Source organism: Copadichromis virginalis, linkage group LG3 (assembly GCF_057382275.1).
Source record: "Copadichromis virginalis isolate Kocher_CV1m ecotype Utaka linkage group LG3, C_Virginalis_male_GT1.1, whole genome shotgun sequence".
In the NCBI taxonomy this organism is placed as follows: Eukaryota; Metazoa; Chordata; class Actinopteri; order Cichliformes; family Cichlidae; genus Copadichromis; species Copadichromis virginalis.
In genome coordinates, this window is record NC_140620.1 from 23,994,690 (window position 1) to 24,010,270 (window position 15,581).

General features: G+C 40.7%; 1 protein-coding gene across 1 annotated transcript in view; it reads left to right on the plus strand.

Moving 5' to 3' along the window:
• The window catches only part of LOC146713549 (uncharacterized), a 43,526-nt gene that overhangs the window by 3,539 nt on the left and 24,406 nt on the right, over positions 1-15,581 (plus strand). Inside the window, exons 7-10 of the mRNA XM_085448737.1 lie at positions 9,548-9,622; positions 9,951-10,043; positions 12,606-12,680; positions 13,798-13,881. Coding sequence (XP_085304863.1) covers positions 9,548-9,622; positions 9,951-10,043; positions 12,606-12,680; positions 13,798-13,881 — 327 coding nt within the window. The remainder of the gene's footprint in view (positions 1-9,547; positions 9,623-9,950; positions 10,044-12,605; positions 12,681-13,797; positions 13,882-15,581) is intronic.

Sequence of the window (15,581 nt, forward strand, 5' to 3'; positions counted from 1 at the left end):
TATATATTTGTCATGTGTGTGTGAGTGTGTCCCTATTAAATGTCTCTTTATCTCTGTATTGTAAAGTTATGAAGGAGATTATTTTGTTTATTTTGTAACAAATGTCTAAAAAAGTAACTGTTTCTATATATTAAACAAACTTATAATCCACGTTGAAATTCAAAGAAAGGACTGGCTTGCAGAAATGTGTCAGAATTAAATGGAATCGCGAGTTTATTGTCATTCGGAACAGTTAGTGCACATCAGAATGAAATTCCAGTGCATTTACTCATCATCAAATATAAAAATAAATGAATAAAATTAATGTCTAAAGGTATAAAATGCAAGAAAGATCCATGTGAGAATAAAAAATAACAAATATTTTAGTTTATTAGTAAGGAAATTAATAAGGGAAAGCTGCGCAGGATCTTAAATATATTGAACATCAACAAAAGCAGCAGAAAAGTGTACAATCATCGTTCAGCCATGAAATGACACTGCTGTAAATATACAGTCATGGGGGACAGAGGACTCAATTTATTTACAAATACTTGTTCATGTATTAGTTTTTATATATCATTCTGTTATATTTACTAGGGGTGATAGCCCGACGGACAGGGCAGAGATAGATTTTGGTAGCCCGCCTGGAAAAATCGCTAGCCCTGGGACGTCGGGCTAGCGATTTTGTGAGCCCTGTATCTGATTGAGGAATCACTCCTCTTTGGAAAAGAGAGTTTATTACAGAGAAATGGCTCTTTCCAAAATAAAAGCTATACTATACGCTTCTTCTGGGCTATAGTCTCAGCAGCATATTAAACATATCAGGTCCCCATAAGGAGAATCATGTGCTAACGGCTGTCTAAATGACTCGGGTAAATTTTGTAGCATGTGTGCTTGTTGTTTTTGTCTTCTTCCACTTGTCTTTGCACTAGGATGCTGTCGGAGTAAATGTGCAGTCATATATTAATCTCGTTGAAATGACATTAACGCCACAACACGGCAAATCTCCGTTAACGAGCTACCGTGGATCGCCCCGTGCGTGGGGCTGGACAGCGAACACGTTAACGAGCTAACTGCGGTAACACACTAGTTCCCACCTATGTAATTGAGCATTGCGTGGCACATCCAACATACTGTTTCCATGACACGCTTACCTTCAGGGTCATACGTCACATGAAAACCAAAATAGTTCCAAACGCCAGATCTGAATGAGGGTGGGGGAGGTTCAATTTGCCATGTTGCAAGGAGAGCTTAACTTCTGTCTCGCTAGCTTGCCCTGCGCTCAGTGAATCTGCGTTCAACTACTCCGCCTAGGCTGCACTGTCGAGCGCAGATCCACTGAGCGCTCAACACAGACAGCATCATCAGAAGGAAAGTTGATAAAATAAATTAAAAATTTTGTATTGTTCGATACATATGCGTACCGAACTGAAAGCACTGCATCGAACGGTTCAATATCGATACGAGTATCGTTGCACCCCTAATATTTGCATAATACAGCTTTTATTTGCAGCTTTAATGTGACTCTGGTTGTGTTATCATTATTGTCTGTTAAACATGAACATGAACTTACACCTAAGTAATTGCTTACGGAGCTTGCTTCTTCAACATCTTTAAGAGTTCTGAACAAACGTCTGTCCTCCTCCAGAACATCTTATCTACACAAACGAGCGTTCCAACTTCTTATCTGGTACGCGTCTTTTATTTTGACAGCAAATGCGCACCTGAGGACCATTTTTGTGTAGCCCTGTTTAAAGTTTCCTGTGCATTTCAAACATTGTCCTTTCTGATTTTTTAAAAATCAGAATCAGAATCAGAATACTTTATTGATCCCTGGGGGAAATTATTTTTTGTTACAGTGCTCCATTTTAAACCAACATTAAGACAAGACAGACAATACACTAACTAAGAATAGTACAATATATACATATATATATACATACATACATACATAAGTCACTTATAAATAAATAGTTGGAAAAGAAACATGTGTAGCTGTAGCAGCAAACAGTGTGTTAAGTGGATGCGTTGTACAGGGAGATGGCCACAGGCAGGAATGATTTCCTGTGTCGTTCAGTGGTGCTTTTCGGTAATCTCAGTCTCTCACTGAACGAGCTCCTGTGACTGACCAGCATGTCATGGAGTGGGTGGGAGGTGTTATCCAACATTGTCTTTATCTTGGACAGCATCCGCCTCTCCGACACCACCTTGAGGGAGTCCAGCTCCATCCCCACAACATTGCTGGCCTTACGGATCAGTTTATTAAGTCTGTTGGCATCTGCGACCCTCAGCCTGCTCCCCCAGCATGCAACAGCATAGAGGATCGCACTGGCCACAACAGACTCATAGAAAATCCTCAGCATTTTCTGGCAGATGTTGAAGGACCTCAGTCGCCTCAAAAAATAGAGACGACTCTGGCCCTTCCTGTAAAGTGCTGTGGTGTTTTTAGCCCAGTCCAGTTTATTGTCAATGTGTACTCCAAGGTATTTATAGTCCTCCACAATGTCAACACTGACCCCCTGGATTGAAACAGGGGTCAAGTGTTTCCTGGTCTTCCTGAAGTCCACGATCAGTTCCTTGGTCTTTGCCACGTTGAGCTGCAGATGATTCTGCTCACACCACGTGACAAAGGAGTCGACCACAGCCCGGTACTCTGTCTCATCATCCCTGCTGATGCATCCAACCACCGCAGAGTCATCAGAAAACTTCTGAAGATGGCAGGTCTCTGTGCAGTGGCTGAAGTCTGTGGTGTAGAGGGTGAAGAGGAAGGGGGAGAGGACAGTCCCCTGTGGTGCCCCTGTGTTGCTGATCACCTTGTCAGACACACACTGTGGGAGACGTACATATTGTGGTCTTCCTGTCAGGTAATCAACAATCCAGGACACCAGAGAAGCATCCACCTGCATCGCTGCTAACTTATCACCCAGGAGGGTCGGCCTGATGGTGTTGAAAGCACTGGAAAAGTCAAAAAACATGACCCTCACAGTGCTTGCCGGCTGGTCCAGATGGGTGTAGACACGATTGAGCAGGTAGATGATGGCGTCCTCAGTTCCGAGACGAGGCTGATAAGCGAACTGAAGGGGATCCAGATGTGGTCTTACTATGGGTCGCAGCTGGTCCAGGATGAGCCTTTCCAGGGTCTTCATGATGTGGGAGGTCAGTGCCACGGGCCTGTAATCCTGGGGGCCACTGGGACGTGGCGTCTTTGGTACAGGGACGAGGCATGATGTCTTCCACATCACCGGGACCCTCTGCAGACTCAGACTCAGCATAAACAGTTTATGAAAGACTCCACACAGCTGGGGGGCACAGGTCTTGAGGACGAGGGGACTCACTCCGTCTGGTCCAGCAGACTTGCCTGAGTGAAGTCTCCTCATTTGCATCTCAACCTGGTATTGAGTGAAGGTGATGGGTGGGGGAGGGGTGTCAGGAATCTCACAGGAGGCAACATGTGAAGAGAGAGGCTGGCACAGTGGTGTGGCTCTGGATTCCAGGCTGACTACAGGTGAGGTTGTGGGGGTGGGAGCAGACACTGTGGTGTCGAATCTATTGAAAAACAGATTCAACTCGTTAGCTCTATTCTCACCTCCCTCAGCTCCCCTGCTGTTGGTTGGCCTGAATCCAGTGATGGTCTTCATGCCCCTCCACACCTCTCTCATGCTGTTCTGCTGGAGTTTCCACTCCAGCTTCCTCCTGTAATTGTCCTTAGCCTCTCTGATCTTGTCCTTTAGTAACACCTGGATCTTCCTCACCTCCTCTTTGTTGCCCCCTCTGAAAGCCCTCTTCTTGTTGTTGAGGAGGGCTTTGATGTCCTTAGTCACCCACGGCTTGTTATTTGGGTAACAATGAACAGTGTGAGCTGGAACAATGGAGTCGGTGCAGAAAGTTATGTAGTCTGTGATACACTCAGTAAGCCCATTGATGTCCTCGGCGTGAGGCTCACAGAGTGTTTCCCAGTCGGTCACCTCGAAACAGCCCTGTAGTTCTGCTAAGGCCTCCTCTGACCACCTCCTGACAGTCCTGGTGGTCACAGGTTCCCTCCTCACAATTGGCACATAGCGGGGGGTGAGGTGAATCAGGTTATGATCTGACCTACCAAGTGGGGGGAGGGAGGAGGAGCTGTATGCATCCTTGACGTTAGCATACAGTAAGTCTAAAGTTTTCTCTCCCCTGGTGGGACAGTCCACATATTGTTTGAATGTTGGTAGTGTATTGTCCAGTGATACATGGTTGAAGTCACCCGAGATCACAATAAAGGCACTCGGGTGCTGAGTCTGTAGCCGAGCTATGGCAGAGTGGATAGTGTCACATGCAGCTGTGGGGTTAGCAGAGGGGGGAACATAAACAGCCACCAAGATGACGTGAGAGAATTCCCTGGGTAAATAATACGGCCTGAGTCCAACAGCACACAGTTCAGTGTCCGGGCAACAAATCCTTTCTTTGATTGTTATGTTGGCAGGGTTACACCACCGGTTGTTAACTAGAACAGCAAGCCCACCTCCTTTCCGCTTACCGCTAGCGATGCTGTCCCTGTCCGCCCGAACAGTGTGGAAGCCTTCCACGGAAGCATTCTCATCGGGAATGTCCTGGTGCAGCCATGATTCGGTGAAACACATCAGGCTACACTCTCGGTATTCCCTCTGACTCCGTACCAGTGCTGAGAGCTCGTCGATTTTAATTGCCAACGATCGCACATTACCCATCACGATAGACGGCAGACACGGTTTAAACCTCCTCCTCGCTTCGAGCCTCCGCTGTCTCACCGTCACCTTTTTTCTTCTCTTCTGTCCTTGACCTCTGCATCCCCGATGTGTTTTCCTCCAAATTTCAGCTGGTACTTCTGCGGGCCTGGCCAGCGAGCCGGCCGGCATCAGGGCGATCAGCTGATCTCTGGAGTAAACAGTCCGTGCGTGTAGGAGATGTGCCGCGGTCCCGTTCCTTGATAAAAGTAACAGTTCCACGGCCACCAGAAGAACAAAAACTCTCTCAATCCACATGATTGAGTAAGAGATAGAAAACGGAGTAAAATACAAGTCAGAAAAAAAAAGAATACGTAAGAAAAAAGAGCTAAACTAAGAGAAAAGCAGGAGCGACTGTAACAGGCTGCACGCTGGTTGGCGCATGCGCACTAATAATATTTAACATAACAAATATTTAACATGGCTGCTATGAGGCCAGCTAGGATCCGTGTGGCCCTACAAATGATCCAGGACGGATGGGATGAGGAGCCCATCGGAGGCACTGACTCAGAATCTGAGATCTCAGACATAGAGGACCCAGACTATTGTCCCCCCCACTGAATAAGGCCAGTCAGATAAAGAGGAGTCCTCTGAAGAGGAGATGGATATTGAGTCTAACAGGATGAGCCCCTCTTACTGCTCTAGCCACAATATTCTGAATTAGTCAGCCAGGGCTTGCACCTGGGTTTAGTACTGTCTCCCCAATAGATGTATGGAAGATGTTCATGTCTGATAATATAATAGAAGATGAGCTGACATGAACAAACATGGAGGCACGAAGAGTAGCCACAGACAGGGGAAAAGAGTGGAAAAATGTAATCAAACAAAAGCTCATGGCCTTCATTTGATTGACCATTCTTGCAGGAAGTGAGAAGAACTGGGATGTACCAGTTGGTGTGTTTTTGGGAGTCCTCTGCATAACCCATTGTACAAGGCCACTATGTCAATTCAAAGATTTAAAGATATTCACCGTTTCTTGCACTTTGATGACAGGAGGACCAGAGCCTACCGACTGAAAACAAACCACATGGCAGCTTTCTGCTACATATGGGGCCTGTTCCTGGTCAACGGCAGGCAGAAATTCATGCTCAGTGATTGTGTTACAGTAGATGAACAACTTGTGCCTTTCAGAGGAAAGACCAAGCTTCTGCAGTATATGCAGAGCAAACATACAAAAGTGATACAATTATACAAAAACTGCAATTTCTTAAAATTAATGAAAAACTAAATAAAAATGCAAAGTGCCTCATGTCACAAACATGTTTTATGAGGAATACCTCAAATATGAAAATATTACAACTCTTTGTTTTAAAGATTTTGAAGAATAACAACAGAGTTTATAGCAAAATGCATTGTTTCTATTTGGGGTCATTTTTGACCCCACTCGTGGAAGAGTGTAGGTATTGGAAGGTTGTGCATCCAAGGGTTAAGGGAATAATTGAAAAATTAAGAAACTGAAATGCTGTGCATGATATCCTTCCTTCCGTTTTATCAAGGAAGGTTTTGAGGAAACTGGGCATCTTATTTTTATATTTTTATATATATTTTATATATTACGTCTTATTTTTAATGAATGTATCATTGTTAGTGGGCTGTGTCCCGACTGCTTTTAAACATGTGGTAGTGCACTCTATTCTGAAAAAAAAAAGTAATTTCGATCAGAAAGACCCTGCAAATTATAGGCCAATCTCAAAACTTCAGTTTTTATCAAAAATTTTGGAGAAAGCCGTCTTTCTCCAAATACATGCTTACTTAGTTGCAAATAATATCACTGACAAATACCAGTCTGGCTTTAAGCCACACCATAGCACTGAAACGTCCTGCTAAGAGTCTATAATGATCTTCTTGTATTTGCTGACTCTGGTCACCCTGCCGTTTTAGTTTTATTGGATCTGTCTTCAGCCTTTGACATGGTTGATCATAATATACTCGTGAGGAGGCTAGAGCTTGTTGTAGGCATCAAGGGTTCTGCCCTTAACTGGTTTAATTCTTACCTCACAGATAGATCCTTCTCTGTTGTGATGGGAGGATACTCTTCCTCTGTTGCTTCTCTCTGCTGTGGTGTGCCCCAGGGGTCTGTATTGGGCCCTTCATTATTCTCTTTGTATATGCTACCCTTGGGCTCCATATAAAAATGCAATATTTCTTATCACTTTTACGCTGAAGACATTCAAATCTATTGTCAACTGACTGATGATTTGTCAGCATCACTGAACTCCCTGTTCGATTTCCTGAGAGAGGTTAAAGATTGGCTGTCAGATAATTCCCTCATTTTAAATGAGAAAAAAACTGAAGTTATGGTGTTCGACAGCCATATTCTTCGAGACCAGCTTGTTGCCCTGCTGGGGCCCCTAGCTAACTCTCTCTCTGATTCTATGCATAACCTGGGTGTCTATTTGGATAGCTCCTTTAAGCTCAATAAGGAAGTATCATCTGTAGTTAAATCTGTTTTTTTTTTTTCCAATTGCGACAGATTTCAAAAGCTAAGCATTATATACCACACAGGGACCTGGAAAAACTTATCCACACTTTTGTGACCTCCAGGTTAGATTATTGCAATTCTCTCTACTGTGGTCTCCAAGCCTTCTCTCTTTGAAGGCTGCAACTCGTTCAGAATGCTGCAGCTCGCCTTCTTACTGGAGCTATGAAATTTGATCCTATTACTCCAGCTCTTGTTGATCTACACTGGTAACCTATCAAATATTGCATTGAGATTAAAATCTTGCTACTCACTTTTAAAATCCTGAATAACATTGCGCCCAGCTACCTCACCGACCTCCTCAATCTGTAAACTTTTTGAGGTTGATGCCTATTTTATTTAACTCTGGTCTGTTAGTGCCTCTATTCTGTTTGTGCTAGTGCCTGATCTGTACCCTGTCATTGACTTATGTTGATTCTCCATATTATTGTGAAGCACTGTGGTGTGCCTTCGGGTTTTTAAATGTGCTATATAAATAAAACTGTATTGTATTGTATTGTGACTTTAGTTTTCATGTGTAATCATTGTATCATCCATCAAGTCTCTTCCGCTGATCCTTCCCAGGGTCACAGGGGGCTCTGGAGCCTATCCCAGCTGTCATAGGACGAGAGGCAGGGTACACCCTGGACACGTCGCCAGTCTGTCGCAAGGCTAACACATAGACACAGACAACCATTCACACTCACCTATGTGCAATTTACTAATTAATCTGGGAGGAAGCCAGAGTACCTGGAGAGAAAACCCACACAAACACGGGGAGAACATGCAAACTCCACACAGAAAGACCCCGGCCTGTTGGTGGAATTGAACTGAGGACCTTCTTGGTGTGAGGCAACAGTGCTAACAACCATGATTGCGTGGGTTCTCTCTGGGTACTCTGGCTTCCTCCCACAGTGTGGGTGCCAATGGTTGTCTGTGTCTATGCGTTAGCCCTGCGCAGACTGGCGAACTGTCCAGGGTGTACCCTGCCTCTCGCCCTATGACAGCTAGGATAGGCTCCAGCCCCCCTCAACTCTGGGAAGGATAAGCGGTAGAGAATGGATGGATAGCTTTCTTGTGTTTGTGACTATATTTAAAATAATTGACTCTATTTATATTTTACTCTGTACAGTCTGTATTAGGGCTGGGCAAAACGATTAATTTTTCAATCCGATTCTATTTTGATTTGATTTGATTATCGATTATTTCCCCATTGTTTGACTTGTACAGCAATTTCACATTTACTAATTTATGTATCTCAATGAAAAACACAAATTTCTTCATTTGAACACCTTTTAATAAAAAAATTGCAAAATGAAGTTGTAGTAGTAGTACAATCTTATATTAGAGATAGCATTTAACAAGAAATGAAATATTAAAATATATATAAAATTAAGGAAAAGTTAACAAAACATTTAAAATAAATAGCAGCAATGGTGTCTTTAAACAAAATGTAACATTCACTTTGCTTTCTGCAAAAAAGTGCTCTTCATTCACAAAACAAAATCCATTTTGTTGCCGTTTCTCACGTTTCTCTGTGTGTGTGAGTTCAATCATCAATCATGTTAATTACATGAAGTAGTTATGGATTGGAGATTTAACAAAAACAAAATCCACAATAAAATTGTAGTACAGTTTTCTGTTTTTAACAAAAAAAATTAAATGCTGTGCAAAAACAAATATGAATAAAGGAAATCATAGCCAAAAATTAATAAAATATAAACAGCAGCAATGGCATCTTTGAACAAATGAAACTTAACATTCACTTGCTCTCTGCAAAAAAAGTGCTCTTTGTTAACAAAATATCCATTTTGCTGCCTTCTCTCCTATTTCTGTGTGTGTGTTCAATCACGTTCATCACATGAAGTAGTTATGCATTGGTGTGGAAGAATGTTAGCATTTCTATATGCTCAGCAGTCAGGCTCGCCCTGTTTTTGGTGACAATGTTTCCAGCAACTGAAAAAAGCCTTTCAGATGGTGTTAATGTGGTATATACAGCCAGCAAATGACTGAATCACTTCCTTTTCTGTTAAAATATCCCCATACTGTAGAACTGCGTGTTCGGGTGGAGTGATTTAAGTCGACTGCGGCTGCCTCACTCATGTTGCTGCTACTCGCTGAACCATGTCTGTTTTGAAAGTGACAACACATCGACGCACAGCAACGTATTTTACGTGTCGACATAATCGATTACGTCGACGCGTCGTCCCAGTCCCAGTCTGTATCAATAAAAAACACACCAATCAGACTGTGTAAGGGACACAATTGTTGGAAACATGTTGCTCACAGTGTGAAGCTTCAGTAATTTTGGCACTTTTATCAACAAAGTGCTGCAGAAACATCAACATCTGTCTGTCTTTCTTTCTGACAGATGATCAACTCTAAGTTAGAGAAGGCTGAATTCATTCAGAAGCGGATGCAGACATTTCTTACACTGGAATCAAAGGTCAGTGAAAGCATCTCTCAGCACACAGAGGTAAACATGGACATATGTGATGCTGTCATCCTCCCAATGATCACAGACCTGTGCACTTATATTCCTGCAGTTTTGTCCAGCAGCAGTTTGTGTGTCATTAACCAAACACAACTTTGAAATCCTACCACTGCAAGATTGTTGACATCATCCCACAACACTTAATGTTGTTAGCATCATGCTACATCAGCTCCCTTATATTTACATCATACAGCTTTAATGTGACTCTGGTTGTGTTTCATTATTGTGTCTGAAGCATGAACTTTTTTTCCTTCTGTTCTTTCTTCATGTAACATTTCAGCTGCAGTTAGAGAAGAATACTGGAATCATCAATCAGCAGGTGAAAGAAGCATCAGAGAAACTGAAGAATCATCTGGAGAAAAAAAATCCAGAGGTTTGTCGTTCAGTTATAAACATTGTGATTTTGCTGATTTAACTCTCTTTGTGAAAAGTATAATTGTAAACATCAGTATTTTCTCACCCTTTTGTGACCTCCAGGTTGGATTATTGTAACTCTTTGTACTATGGTCTTCCCTCTTCTCTTCTTCTTATACTGCAAACAGTCCAAAATGCAGCAGCCCGCCTTTTGACTGGTACCAGGAAATTTTGCCCTATTACTCCTGTTCTAGGTAGCCTGCATTGGCTGCCCATAAAGTACCGTATTCAATTTAAAATATTACTCCTAACTTTCAAAACTATTAATAAATTAGCGCCAAGTTATCTTAGTGAACTTCTCAAACCACATACTCCTGCTAGAACACTCAGATCTGCCACTCAACTACTTCTGACCCAACCCAGATCTCGACTGAAGTCCCGGGGTGACCATGCGTTTGCTCTGGCTGCCCCGGTACTGTGGAATACCCTTCCTCTCGACCTCCGCGCATCTGATTCCATTGCACTGTTCAAATCACGATTAAAAACCCACTTATTCAATCTTGCCTTTCCCTCTAGTTAATATTTCTTTTATGATTTTATATCATGCACTTTTATGCTCATTTAAATTCTTGTTTGCTCTGTACCTGTTGCTTTCCTATGTATCAGTGACAGTTATCTGCTTGCATACTTAGTACTTACTTTGGTCCTATTTCTATTATCCTCCACCTATACTCTATCTTACTTGTTAAGCACCTTGGGATACCCTTGGTTTTTAAGTGTGCTTTATAAATAAAGTTTATTATTATTATTATTATTATTATTATTATTGTGAAACTCAACTGTATAAATAAACTAATCTAAATCTAAATGTCTAAAATGTGAGAAAAATAATTTATGATATACAAACTGTGGATCTCAGTAAATGAACACAGTCATCTTCCTTTAACTGAGATTTTGTGGATATGGCAAAAACAGGATGACACACTGTAAAAGATGCTCCACAGCAAAGAAGAAAAAAGTCTGTCCTAAAATCAATGTGTCATCAAATTTGATATATAGGAGCTGAATATTTATATGTTCTTATGTTAATTTTATTTTCTAAACTGACAGCATTTTCTGCTTTTGAAATTTGAGCTTCTATATTAAATATTGACATTATCACACACTTGATCAACTAGCAGTAAGTGAAGTGAGATTTAAAGCTTCTGTTTATTGTTATGTTTGATGTGATTAACTGTGTGTGAAGAGCAGAGATGGGCAGTAACGCGTTACTTGTAACGCGTTACTGTAATCTGATTACTTTTTTCAAGTAACGAGTAAAGTAAGGGATTACTATTGCAAAAACGGTAATTAGATTACCGTTACTTCCCGTAGGAACGCTGCGTTACTGCGTTACTAAAACCGTGATTTCTTTGCGAGAATGTCTCACGACAGTGACAACAGCTGTGTGCAGATCAACAATGGATCACATATCGATTGTGGGAGAGAGTATGAGCGTGCAGCGTTTAAAGCGTGGAAGTACTGACCTTACTTTGAGTTTGATTCCATAAAAAGTGACAAAAACATTAGCGTCCATCGTGCGTGGGAAGAAAACTTCTTTTTACAGCGAAAAAACCCCTAAACTTCCGAGCAAGCACCGAGTGCGCAACGACGTAATGCACAACTGACCGCGGCACACCTGCACCAAGGTAAACCTCCGCCTACCCCTAGTCCTGCTTTACAGGTGAAAATAGAGCAACAGGACCGCTGAGTCTTTGACTTTATTTTTTTTCTGCTGCGTTTCACTTGCATCTATTTGAAAGACTGAGTGTAAACACAAAAAATATTTTATTTTATGTGCTGGAATGTGCAGAAAACAGGTTTCAATGTTAAACTAATTTATTCAAGTCAGAGAATGTTGCAGATAATTAAATTTTTGCTTGATGCATAAAGTTAAAAGATTAAAACTAATAAAACAAGTTAAAAAAAGAGACTTTTCCATTTGATTACATTTTGTATGATGGATTATGCAGAAAAAGTAGAATTGGGCTGAAAGATCTATCGCTTTATCACCTATTCAGGTTGTAAATCGTGTTTTTAAAAAGTAACTAAGTAACTAAGTAATTAATTACTTTTGAAAATAAGTAATCAGTAAAGTAACGGGATTACTTTTTTGGGGAAGTAATCAGTAATTAGTTACTGATTACTTTTTTCAAGTAACTTGACCAACACTGGTGAAGAGACACAGACAAGAGTGAGAATATTGCTCAGGTTCATTTCATTAAAGATACAGGATCCTTGTTAAAGCTGTGATTTTGTTTAAGTTCATTAATTATTCTACAAACCTTAAACAGACAGTAACACAAATAAATGTGCTTTCAGACTTTAGAGTATACGAGACTTGTGTGGTTGAAGGTCATAAGCTGGAACAGAGTAGCACCAACCAGCAGTAGTTGTATTTAAATAAAATGTCTAAGAAATGAAGTGATTTTAGTTTTTGTGTGTTTAAACATGTTGCTCACAGTGTGAAGCTTCGACAAATTTGTCACTTTATCAACAAAGTGCTGAAACATCAACATCTGTCTGTCTTTCTTTCTGACAGATGATTAAATCTGAGACGGAGCTGGATGAAATCATTCAGGAGCTGATGGAAACATTTCCTACACTGGAATCAAAGGTCAGTGAAAGCATCGCTCAGAAGATGGGGGGGTTAATAAAGTGGAGATGATGGAGGAAGGTTTCGAGAGGGTTTTCAAAATGCTGCGTTTTTCCTTGGGGACAACGAAGTCTCAGTGTGGATGGGAGGCCAAAACGGAGAGAAAAAGATGCTTTTTCAAACGAAAAAGCATTAGTGTGGACGTAGCCTGAGTGAGTTTTGTCAGTGAGGAAGACCAGCAGCCAGATACACATGGGGGTGCTGATACCTGGGGAAGGTGTCAGTTTTCTCACCAGCTTCTGGGGGATGATCAACCAACAAACAGCATTCATACGTAACTGTCCTTGTAAAGCTCAGATGAAGAGCACAGGACATCGTGCTGTGGAGCTGTTTGGCCAGTACGAAGACTGACGTGGAGGGGCTTCTACCAAAACTTCATTATTAAGGGAGTGAATGCAGAGGGCAGGTGTCATCAAAACATGTGATGGGGACAGATTTGAAACATGATGGAACAACAGTCTGCCACAGCGAGGAGTTAAAGATGTCTGTAAGGAAGTGTGAAGGCTCGTTAGCACCAGTGTTGATCACGTTACTTGAAAAAAGTATTTGGTTACTAATTTCTGATTACTTCTCCAGAAAAGTGAACCTGTTACATTACTTGTTACTTGAAAATGTAATCGGATTACGCGTTATTGCCCATCTCTGGTCAGCACACTCTCTGAGGACTCGTCCTTGAATGTTGTCCTGATGCCTTCCAAACATTCACTCTCCTCAGAGTTTTACAGACATCAGTCACGTTCAGATTCAGTGTTTTCTCATCAGGGTGAAAACTGTCTGTTATTGCAGGGTGTTGTTGAGAAATGTGTTGACCTCATTAAGATGGTGTGTGTTGTTGTCACACATACTTGCTTCTTATATAAAAACTCTTAATTTAAGACAAAGCTTAAATAATTTACTTATAATGAAATTCAAATACAGTTGTTTCTTCAGGTTCTCCATTCTAAAATTTATATCATATCAAGCTCTTAATTCAATATAGTAACTGATTTATTGACTCTGTGTAATCACCCAAATGCTATAACAAAAAACATAAAAATATATATTTGTCTTCTATGTTTTTGTTTCTTTTTAATTGCAGCTTTGTGAAACTATCAGTCAAGTCCAGGGAGAGAAACGGAAGATGGAGAGACTGAACAATGAGCTCGACTCCACAAAACAACAGGTTCATTTTTTTATACACTAACTTCCTGCATTTACATGACTGTCATGTTTAATCAGATCTATTTCTCTGGTGATCGAAACACTCTGAAGAAACATTAAGAAATTCAGATTTTATATAATTAATTGAACATAAGCAGAGCTGTACTGATTGAAACTTTCTAGGCTGATTCATCTGCTGTTTGTAATGATAATGTGATTAACTGTCATTTATTTGCAACAATCATTATTATTTTCTATTCTTCGTGCTTGAAAGTGTTTATTTCATTTATTTCCCAGGCGGTGCCTCATAGATTTGAAACATAAATTCAGAAATTTGTCCACAAATTTCATCATAGTTGCTGTAGGACAAAATTGAACTGCAGAATGACAGAAGAATGTTGCAACCTTGTTCTTTATTTATTTTTTATTTAGGAACATGTTGATCTCCAATTATATGTCACTGAGCCGACATGATGCTTAAACTTGATGCACATCTGTGACCGATTTGCTAACTTTGGATCGACCCATTGATTGATTGCCTGCTACCAGGTCATCTGTGCAACTGCCTTGTATTAAACCCGATTCTTTGATCCCCATGATAGAACAGAGAAAACCCGACTCAGGAGTGGTCAAAACATTTCTAATTCTTTATTCGATCATCTTCCGGAAGAGAGAATCCTGCACAGCCCAAAGCCAGTTGTAGAAACTCTAACATTAGAAGCTAAAAATGTGTCTCATATAGGTGTTATTTTGGTACTTTACACGTCACACACACAGCCTCGATACAAACAACTCCTTATATGTTACTAGTTCCTCTTTTTTCTGTCTGGTTTCCTGTTTTTATTTATATGCTTGTACAGCTCTACAGTAACTTCCTGTTTTTCAGTGTGGCTGAGCACTTAGTTTGTGAGTCAAAAGTGGCCTTGGTTTACAAGCCTTTATTATTAAAATACATAAAACAATATACTCAGAAAATAAGCACTAAGAATATATGTTTATTCCATAACACTTGCAATCAAATGTTGTTGCCTAGATATTGTATAATCATCCTCTGGGGTATATATATTTTTCAGTTACTAAAAGTGAAAACAAATCAAAGCAATAACTGGCAAAGAATAATTTTTCTCAGATGAGGTTGACGTCCTAGTGTGACTGAACCATGAAATAAACCTGACACACAAAATACTGGAAGTCAGCTCCAAAATGATCAGTAAGAAGACATAAATAGAGAATACTAAAAGGAAATCCATTCGATAAATCTAACAAATATTAGAGATTAATCAATCTAGGATTTTAAAAAAGAAATTTGTGAATTAAAGAAATAGAGGTGTTAAGGCCCCCCGGGTGGGTGTGTTTGCAGTGTTTACCAAAAGCAGACACAGGAGAGGAAAACTAACAAAAAGTGAGCCGTTTACTAGGCTGAGAGCAAAAACAAAAACCAGGCAAGGTGAAATAGGGAAAAATTAACCTGAAACCTGAACTGGGGAAAACTAAAACTAAGACATGAAAAACTATGACATGAATATAGCCTGAATATGAACATCAGGGAAACCCAAGACATGAAGAGCTTAGACTCACGGAACTTGTAGTAAGACGAACAGACAACCCAACACTGAACAGAGGAACACAGAGAACTTAAATATGCAGTAGAGTAAAGAGGGAAGTGAGAATACTTGGGGAAAACACAGCTGACAAAAATGAACCTGAATGAACCTGAACGTC